Source organism: Eleutherodactylus coqui, chromosome 2, assembly GCF_035609145.1.
Source record: "Eleutherodactylus coqui strain aEleCoq1 chromosome 2, aEleCoq1.hap1, whole genome shotgun sequence".
Taxonomy (NCBI): Eukaryota; Metazoa; Chordata; class Amphibia; order Anura; family Eleutherodactylidae; genus Eleutherodactylus; species Eleutherodactylus coqui.
In genome coordinates, this window is record NC_089838.1 from 48,860,440 (window position 1) to 48,870,408 (window position 9,969).

General features: G+C 43.8%; 2 protein-coding genes across 3 annotated transcripts; one reads left to right on the forward strand and one right to left on the reverse strand.

Annotated features, from left to right (window-relative positions):
- Nucleotides 1–5,916: 5,916 nt before the first annotated feature.
- LOC136610546 (histone H2B-like) lies at nucleotides 5,917–7,859 on the reverse strand. Of its 2 annotated transcripts, XM_066589776.1 has the most exons (2): nucleotides 7,707–7,859; nucleotides 5,917–6,726 (listed from the first exon to the last, which is right to left on the reverse strand). In XM_066589776.1, exons 1-2 carry the CDS (start codon nucleotides 7,836–7,838, stop codon nucleotides 6,511–6,513), a joined length of 348 nt encoding a protein of 115 aa, XP_066445873.1. In that variant the 5' UTR covers nucleotides 7,839–7,859; the 3' UTR covers nucleotides 5,917–6,510. The 2 variants fall into 2 exon arrangements, with proteins under 2 accessions (XP_066445873.1, XP_066445872.1); XM_066589775.1 differs by having other exon boundaries at nucleotides 5,917–7,859.
- A 283-nt stretch (nucleotides 7,860–8,142) lies between these two features.
- LOC136611327 (histone H2A type 1) lies at nucleotides 8,143–9,362 on the forward strand. Its single transcript, XM_066590834.1, has one exon. It carries the CDS (start codon nucleotides 8,167–8,169, stop codon nucleotides 8,557–8,559), a length of 393 nt encoding a protein of 130 aa, XP_066446931.1. The 5' UTR covers nucleotides 8,143–8,166; the 3' UTR covers nucleotides 8,560–9,362.
- The last annotated feature ends 607 nt before the right edge of the window (nucleotides 9,363–9,969 follow it).

The following is a 9,969-nucleotide window of genomic DNA, read 5'->3' on the forward strand; positions in this document are numbered from 1 at the left end:
GTTCCACTCATTGATCACCCTCAGTGTCTAATATCTAATATGTGTCTCCTCCCTTTCAGTTTCATCCCATTGCTTCTAGTCTTTCCTTGTGCAGATGAGAATAGGGCTGATCCCTCTGCACTGTGATAGCCCTTCAGATATTTGTAGACAGCTATTAAGTCTCCTCTCAGCCTTCTCTTCTGCAAGCTAAACATTCCCAGATTCTTTAATTGTTCCTCATAGAACATGATTTGCAGACCGTTCTTGTTTCTACGGCACACATTTTATTTAGGAGCATTGGCGGCGAGATAGGCCTCCATCTCTGACTCCCTACCACTCCCTGTGGTGTGGCTTCAGAATCAATATTTTACAATTTGCTGTAAAAGGACCTGAATTCCTCTAAGATGTCCTCCGTCGAATGCACCACGTGCCCCCGGTGCGACTGAACTCTAGGGATATGTGTCAGCGGAGTCCTAGGATGTAAGTATCTGGCAAGCCAACTGCCACATTTGTCATCAAACTAGAATGAGCCTCTCCTAAGCTTATCTCTGAATGTCAAAGATCTCTGATCAAGAATAGTCAGAATTTGTTGTCAAAGAGAAGAAATTTGAGCCTTCAGGGTGTCGGATTGCTGACTTTTGTTAGCTGTCTCTTTAATGGTGAGTTCTGATAAGAGGGTGGTCAGAGCTGACGACCTTTCCTTTTTAAGGTGATATCAGTATCCCCCTTAATACACACTTTAGGGTTTTCCATTTTACGGGGGAAGGGGCAACACCTACAGAGTCATTAAGGAGAAGGCAACTATTGGGACTGAGGATATGCCGTCCATGAATGATCCACAATTCCTGAGCAAGATGATAACCAAGTGCATGTTTAGCGATAAGGTGAAAAATATACAGAATATCCTCAGCTGCCTGGAATACCTCGGCAAGCAGAATGGAAGCTCCCTCTTTAGCCGCTAACTATGGGAATAATAAATATGGTTTATTATTATAAATATTTTCATCAGTTTCAATAATAATTCAATTTAATGATGTTGGTCCTTTCTTCTGGTTTATATGTTGCAATTATTTTCACCAAGACTCTCTGCTACTTTTGGTCAAGGAAAAACATATGTAGAATCTGATTGGTTCTAGCTAGAGATGAGCGAATCTACTCGGACACGCCCCTTTTTTGCCCGAGCGCTGCGATTTTCGAGTACTTCCAAACTCTGGTGAAAAGATTCGGGGGCCGCCGTGGGTGAGTGGGGGGTTGCAGCGGGGAGTGGGGGGGGGGGGAGAGGGCGAGAGAGAGGGCTTCCCCCTGTTCCCCGCTGCTACCCCCGCTCCACCACGCCGCCCCCCGGCGCCCCCGAATCTTTTCACCCGAGTATGGAAGTACTTGAAAATCACGGTGCTCGATCGAGTAATTACTCGAAACGAGTATATTTGCTCATCTCTAGTTCTAGCCTCTTCCCATCAGGCAAGGCATGGAGTGGTGCCGTTTCTCGGACCCTCTACAATACCATACACCTCCTTTAACCCCTTGAGTGGCGGGTTTCCTACCACCCTGTCAGGTTCCTACCACCAGGGCAGGTTTTTTAAATGGTCTAATCATTGAATTTCAACTCATTTTGCAGTTGCGTTCCAAGAGCCATAACTTTTTCATTTTTCCATTAACCAGGCCATATGAGGGCTTGTTTTTTGTGCGACAAGTTGTACTTTTTGATGGCATCATTTTTGGTTATATATAATGTATTGCATAACTTTTGTAAAAACATTTGTAGGGAGATTGGGGGAAAAAAAAGAAATTCTGCCATTTGTTTTTTGGATTTCATTTTTACGGCGTTCAGCGTGCAGAACAAATAATGTGATAACATTATTCTCTTAGTCACACGATTCCGGCGATACCGAGTTTATACAGTTTTTATGTTTCGCTATTTTTGTACATTTTAAGCATTTTTTTTTTTAAAGGTTTGCTTTTGTGTCGCCACATTCCAAGAGCCGTATTAATTTTTTTCCCATTGGCAGAGCTCTAGAAGGCCTTGCTTTTGCAGGATTAACTCTAGTCTTCATTTATCTATTTTTTTGGAACGTAAAATTTTGATCACTTTTTATTCCATTTTTTCTAGTGGCAAGATTAACAAAATCTGAAATTCTGGCATGTTTTTTATTTTTATTTTTCACTGCATTCTCTCAACAGTATAAATAATGTATTAAAGTAATTCTACAGGCCAGTACGATTATACCAATACCAAATTGTAATAGTTTTCTTTCTTTTTCACGACTTTTTCACACTTTAAAAAAAAAAAAAAAAAAGGAATAAGTTTAAATCACCCTCCTTTTGCCATATCTATAATTAAAAAAAAAATCTAAATCCTAAAAGAAAAATACAAATTTGGTATCGCCGCGTCCATAAATGTCCGATCTATCAAAGTAGTGCATTATTTACTCCGCACAGTGAAAGTAGTCCGAAAAAAAAAAATAAAGAACGCCACAAATGCACTTTTTCAGTCACCCTGTTTCCCAGAAAAAATGCAATAAAAAGCGAACAAAAAGTCGTATGTATTCCGGATTAGTACCAATGTAAACTACAGGACATCCCACAAAAAATGAGCCCTCACTTAACTACGTCGACAGAAAAATAAAAATGTTATTGCGCACAGAAGATGCAGCAGAAAATAATTTTAAAAAATTAAATGTCTTTGAAAAAAAGACTACAGCAAAAAAAAAAACAATACACGTTTGGTATCGTAGTAATCGCACTGACCCATAGAATAAAGTTATCAGGTCATTTTTGCTGCAGTTTGTGCACCATAGAAACAAGACGCACTGAAAGATGGCGGAATGTCATTTTTTTAAATTTTACTACACTTAGAATTTTGTTAAAGTTTTTCAGTACATTATATAGTACTTTAAATAGCACCAATGAAAAATACAACTCGTTCCGCAAAAAGCAAGCCCTCATGCAGCGACGTCGATGGATAAGTAAAGGAGTTATGATTTTTTTAAACGGGGGGAGGAAAAAAAGAAATGGGGAAAGAATAAAAAAAGGGGCTATGTCATTAAGGGGTTAAATAATGTACTAACTTTCTTCTCTGGGTCATTACGACGCACTGATACCACATGTGTAATTTTATTTTACATTTTTTACAAAGTAAAGGGAGACACGTGTTTTTATTTTTTTTAACTTTTGTTTTTTTTAAACTTTTTTTTTATTTTTGTCCCTTTAGGGAACTTCCACAGGGACCCATCAGGAGCCCCTGAGTACTTTCCGGGGATCCGATGGTGACAGCCCTTTACATGCTGCAGTCACATAGACTGCAGCATGTAAAGGGTTAACACAGCAGAGATCAGAGGTTTTCTCTGATCTCTGCTGTAAGAGCTGGTGCCTGGCTGTCCTCGGACAGCCAAGCACCAGCTCTCCCTGCCACAGAGACCCTGGGCTTGCTTCTGACAAGCCGATGGTCACTATGGCAACCTATAAACAAAGCAGGAGACTTAGAAGCAGGAGATTGCCGGCATATCGGCAATATCTTCTGCTTCTGTTGTTCAAAGCCCTTGCTTTGTTCTCTGTGGGTCTGTGCAGGCAGAGCACACTGTCACAGCTTGTGGCAGTGTGCTTTGCAGCTCCCATAGTGATACATAGCCTGGAAATCTTCCGGGCTATATCACTAGCGGCAGTGGAGCTCGTCCCGGAAAATTTCCGGGCGTGCCACTCAAGGGGTTAAATCAATAAATTAAAATATAAATTTAACATTTTCCAAAAAACTATATTGTTCTATTCATGCAGGCTGTGAGGACAGCAACCTTCATGAATATATTTAAGGTTGAAGTGAAGGACATACACGATCGGACATCGTTCACACCAAACAAACCAGACATCCCATCACCTAAAGATAAGAGGTTACACCAAACATAAACCGAGTGTGCAAGCAACAAAGGGGGAGCAGGGACATCGGACTCTACACCAACAATAGGGGGCCACATACTAGTCAATGTACTAACACAACGAGGCAGATGGAAATATCAGTACTTACACGGTATTGGTTAGTATTTTGGTCATAATACGTAAGCTCACGAGCTTACGGTCATCGCTATCTTGTGAGTCCCTAGGATAACTAACCCGCACTGCTCTGTGAGCCTGGACTCGCTATGTTACCTTTAACCATGTAAATGCTGCAGTGTGATGTAATAGTGAGCCGCTGAGATAAGGCAGCATGGATTGTGTTACGCCAGTTGTATAAGGCCACTTTCACACAGCATTATTTCTGTTTTTATTTTGCATCAGTATTCAAGAGCAAAACCAGAAATGGGTCAAAAATACAGAAGATGCGCACATTTTCCATGATAGTTTTAGTTTTTCTCTAGGTATTTTCCACTCTTTTGTTTTACAAATACTGATGCAAAATACAGATGTGTAAAAGTAGTGCAGCGGGCCAGTGATGGATGGGGAGAGCATGGATAATGGGAGGGGTAGCTGTCAGCTATGTATCACGATGGAAATCACTGGTGCTTCCCCAAAATAAGACCACAACTGCAGTAGTAAACAGGGGTGGTATATAGTCTATGTGTATTTGTGACGCCAGGGGGATTTGATGGAATAGGCTGGTCTCTGGATCTGGAGGGAGTTGGAGCCTTAATAATCAGCCTATGGAAGAAATTAGCAGTTTTAATATGGAACATGTGACCCCGCTTGCCGGGCAGTCTACCTTTCTCAAAAAAGGTTGCCATAGCCCAGTAAAAGAGATAAGGGGCTGCCTAATCCTCCTCCTTTTATTAGCTGTGTAGTGGCCACTATAGTAGCCTAGGCTGTATGTGTCATTGCTTGGACTCCAGTAAAGTAACTTTTTTAGGCTAAAGAGAAGGGAATGCCAGTAGTATGGATATATCACTGGATATGGGCTTGCACTGAGATGCAACAAAAGCCTGTTCTTGCATCAGTAACCCCTTCACTTACATTTAAGCATGAAGATCCAGTTTCTCGTTAGAACTTTCCATAGAACCTTTACAATACACTATAGTAAATGCAGTGGAGAAGATTTACCAATCCAGTGTAAACTTAGGCCAGCCAGTATACAAAATGTGCCAAATTTACCCCAGTGACCTATGCTGCATGCCACATCTGTAGCTGTTTTTGTCTAACTTTATATCACCTGTTGGTCGGCTTCAGTAGCGTCAAAAATGTAGCACAGGCCACATTTAAAGGGGTTGTCCCGCGGCAGCAAGTGGGTCTATACACTTCTGTATGGCCATATTAATGCACTTTGTAATGTACATTGTGCATTAATTATGAGCCATACAGAAGTTATCAAAAGTTTTATACTTACCTGCTCCGTTGCTGGCGTCCTCGTCTCCATGGTGCCGACTAATTTTCGGCCTCCGATGGCCAAATTAGCCGCGCTTGCGCAGTCCGGGTCTTCTGCTTTCTTCAATGGGGCTCCGTGTAGCTCTGTGTAGCTCCGCCCCGTCACGTGCCGATTCCAGCCAATCAGGAGGCTGGAATCGGCAATGGACCGCACAGAAGAGCTGCGGTCCACGGAGGAAGAGGATCCCGGCGGCCATCTTCACCGGTAAGTATAGAAGTCACCGGAGCGCGGGGATTAAGGTAAGCGCTGAGCGGTTTTTTTTTTACGTCCCTGCATCGGGGTTGTCTCGCGCCGAACGGGGGGGGGGGGGGGGGGGTTGAAAAAAACAAAACCTGTTTCGGCGCGGGACAACCCCTTTAAGCCATGTCCTTCCTACTAAGTCACACAGTTTTTTGCGTCCAGTTTTTGAGTGAGTCATAGTGGATTATTCTTTATGGTCCATTTGCTTCATAAATAGGTCTAGAATTTGCTTCAACAGTATGTGCCTGCTAAAGTAACCATTTAATTTAGGTGATACTCAAGGGGTATCGTAGCCTTATCAATCACGTATGCCTAATTATTATTGGATGCATCAAAGAAGAAAATGAGAAGCTCTTCTGTTTTATTATTACAATGCAAGCAGTTATATAGTGTGACATCACCCATAAAGTCAACAATTAAAAGTCTACAGAATGTGTGATAATTCTCTTTTAGCAAAACATTACAAAGGTTAATTATGACAAAGCTGTATGCTCAATGTCTGAGACCCCATTAGTAAAACTTTACCTACAATGCATCTTTTCTGCATGTTATTCTTGCTATGCACACGGTACAAATATTATGCACATAACACTACTGCATAAAATGTAATTCAATACTTTCACACGCCAGAAATGTATATTTTACAATGAAATCTAGGTGCGACTACATAAACATCCGGTTGTCCATAGCTCTTACATCTTTCCTCTCACACACAGCCAGGACTTCTGTCTACCATGTGACAGCATTACATAACTCTCCTTCCCCTGCAGTACATGGAGTAGCTTGCATAGCAATCATTTGCTCCCCCTACTGCTGCATTTGCTGTAGATTACTGCATCAAGTGCTGATGAGCGATAGAATAAGGGTTAAATAAAAGCAGTGAGATAGTTATGAGGAAGTGTCTAATGGAGAGTGATAAATGGGATAACCCTGGTACAAGTTATCTAAGTGTAGCGTGATACATTGAACCCTTTTCTGCTGGGACAAGAATCCCTACAGTACTTGGGAGCTCCATCACTGAATCCAAACAGCCATCGCAGAGAAGACATTGGGGCTCTGGAAGAGTAGATGCTTGGGATAACTTGTAAGAAACTTCCATCAGACGGGGTTGGGAAGTTAATAGAGGAGTTCAAGCTGCCTGTGATCAGCATATAGGCATCCTAAAACAGAGATCTACAGAGAGATCAGATGGATCACGGGATCTCTTTATGCCATCAGTGTTCTGGATATGGCCGAGTATGGAGGACAATCCCAGAGAAAACTGTACACCTATAGAGGATCTCATACATTATATACACAGCGCCTGTACCGACCGTTGCAGTAGAGCCGCACCCGCAGCTAGAAGTGCTGCACCAGAACAGAGTTTCCTCCAAATTAATGGTCTAGATCATTTAAAAAATTTGCTTTTTCTGTAACCCCTCGTATACGGATTTTCTCTTATCAGGTTATTTAAAAAAACAAACTATGAACAAATTCTGAAAGTTTGTGAACTTCAGCTTATCCCTTACTTAGATAATGCCATATTAACTGAAGAATAGACTATCACTACTGAAAGGGTTAACAGACCAGCTCCACCTACTGACAGCAGAACACACTGCTGGAGACAGGCGGCACTAGGACCCAGTGCTGCTTATAAACCCATGCCAAGAATCAGCCGCCACTGGACAAAGGACTCCCGACGCAGGACGCGCACAACAGCCGCTCTGCTCATGTGACCCAAAAGGATCTGCAGAAATGCTTTCAAAGAGTTTTTTTTTTTTTTTAATGCAGAACATAATGGATGAAACTGATCAGATTCACACAACCTGGAGGTGACAGCTCTGCTGTAGACGGGGTGGGTGGCTCTTAGAAGAGCCTTTGGGTGATGGTACACAGAGGAGAACGGAGCAGATTACTTGGCGCTGGTGTACTTGGTGACGGCCTTGGTGCCCTCGGACACGGCATGCTTGGCCAGCTCTCCGGGCAGCAGCAGGCGCACGGCAGTCTGGATCTCCCGAGAAGTGATGGTGTGGCGCTTGTTGTAGTGAGCCAGGCGGGAGGCTTCCCCTGCGATGCGCTCGAAGATATCATTGACAAAGGAGTTCATGATGCCCATGGCCTTGGAGGAGATGCCGGTGTCAGGGTGGACCTGCTTCAGCACCTTGTACACGTAGATGGCATAGCTCTCCTTCCTGGTCTTCCTCCGCTTCTTGCCATCCTTCTTCTGAGTCTTGGTCACGGCTTTCTTGGAGCCCTTCTTGGCCGCTGGAGCAGACTTGGCAGGATCAGGCATGATAGCACAAAGACACTTTCCTGACAAGAGAATAATGTTCCTGCACATCGCACTGCAGCCATATTTATAGACGGGCCATGCAAATGAGCACTGCTGTCTGCTCACCCTTCTACTGGAGGAGCAAGTCATGTGACCTGTAGGGGGGGCATCATAAGCCATGCCCAGTGCGGCTCATTGGTGGTTTCACAAGTTTGTTCTCCATTGGTGGAATTGAAATCTATCCAATGACAGGAGAGGAGGGCGGAGCAGCAGGTTATAAAAGGTGGCTGCAGGGCTCGTCTTAGTCATATACTGGAATTTTCTCAGCTGTTATTTTACGTCGTTGAAGATGTCTGGACGCGGCAAACAAGGCGGCAAAGCCCGTGCTAAGGCCAAGACCCGCTCATCCCGGGCAGGACTACAGTTCCCCGTCGGCCGTGTGCACAGGCTTCTTCGCAAGGGCAACTACGCTGAGAGGGTGGGCGCTGGCGCTCCGGTCTATCTGGCAGCTGTGCTGGAGTATCTGACCGCTGAGATCCTGGAATTGGCTGGCAATGCCGCCCGGGACAACAAGAAGACCCGCATCATCCCCCGTCACCTCCAGCTAGCCGTGCGCAACGACGAGGAGCTGAACAAGCTGCTCGGTGGGGTGACCATCGCCCAGGGAGGCGTCCTGCCAAACATCCAGGCTGTGCTGCTGCCCAAGAAGACTGAGAGCAGCAAGACAAGCAAGAGCAAGTGAGCGCCGCTGATCCCAGATCCCTCCATAGAACCAAAGGCTCTTCTAAGAGCCACCCACATGTTCCTTACAACAGAGCTGCGCCGCTGTTCTCCGGTGTGGTGATGATCTGCACCGACTGATCTGTTATATTTATAGTGGTAACGTACCATCAGGCTGCTGGCACATTTATAGTAAGGACTGTCCTGGCGACGTGTATACAGAATATCCATTTAGAATGATACACAGACAGCAGTGATACTGGTTTCATCTTGCTCAGCAATCAGACATCAATCCCTCCTGCCTCGCACATTATCACTTGTAGCACTACTGGACTCAGCAGTGTCTTCTTACCTTTAAGGATCAGGTGACATCTAGTGGCTGAGTTAGGTAATTACTCCTTTGACAGATCAGGTCTTGCCATTCAACTCCAGGGCTGAAATTTATGAATTGCTCACATACTACTCGCCGCCTGCAGCTGCTCTCAGCACCAGGGTGCGATACTCTGTAGATGCTGTTAATTTGATGCCCGTTTTTGTGTAGAGGACCGGTTGGACGCACTCCAAGTATCTGCAGGGGGTGTCTGTCTAGACAATTCTTTTCAAATGACTTGTTCTTAATTCCTCAATAACTAAAAAGTGTTTCAGCCCTAACAACCTTAATGATTTCATGCACATGTTGGTTGATTGGCCCATCTTTTTAGTTTCAATATGGGACAGTTTTTAATGCTTTGTTTCACTAATTCTTATTTTTTCCCCCCATTTTACTAAGGGTAATGTGTTCTCTCTCTATTGCACGCTGAACACAATAAAAAGGAAATCAAACAATGGTGGAGTTCTTGTCCTTTCGAAAACTACAACTTGTTTTTTTTGTAAGAACCTACGGCCGTGTCGACGGAAGAATTAAAAGGTTATGGCTCTAGGAATGCAACAGTGAAAAAACAACTCAATTGGTTGGTCATTAAGGCATAAAGAAATGGGGCCATCACTAAGGGGTTAATAGTAAAATAAAGTACAGGAACGCGTTCCTCATTTTGTTTTGATATACAAACTTGCATAGTTGCGGATTATAGGGCAGCTATGGTGACTGGTTGTATGTTATTCTGTTTTTGTATTTGCGCTAAGTCTATAAGATCTCTGGGGGTCATTCAGAATGTCACTTTTTCCCCCTTATTTTGACGTTTTCCACCATAACTACCATGCCCTGGAAGGGAGAGGCGCTGGTGACCAGGGATGTATCTGTGCTTCTAGTGGCTGTTACATGAATCGCTCCGGGTCAGCAATTTTGAAAGTTCCTGTGACACCCCATTTCTTTCTCTTCCTGGCTGGAAACAGTACATCACTGGTGACGTAATCATTGGACCAAGGCCGGATGTCCCATACATAGTAAGTTAGGCAAAAAAAAACATGTCAGTCCAGTTCATTTTATTAAGCG

Excerpts from the sequence above, each read along its gene's own strand:
- LOC136610546 (XM_066589775.1), bottom strand. The coding sequence starts at position 7,838 with ATGCCTGATCCTGCCAAGTCTGCTCCAGCGGCCAAGAAGGGCTCCAAG.
- LOC136611327 (XM_066590834.1), top strand. The coding sequence starts at position 8,167 with ATGTCTGGACGCGGCAAACAAGGCGGCAAAGCCCGTGCTAAGGCCAAG.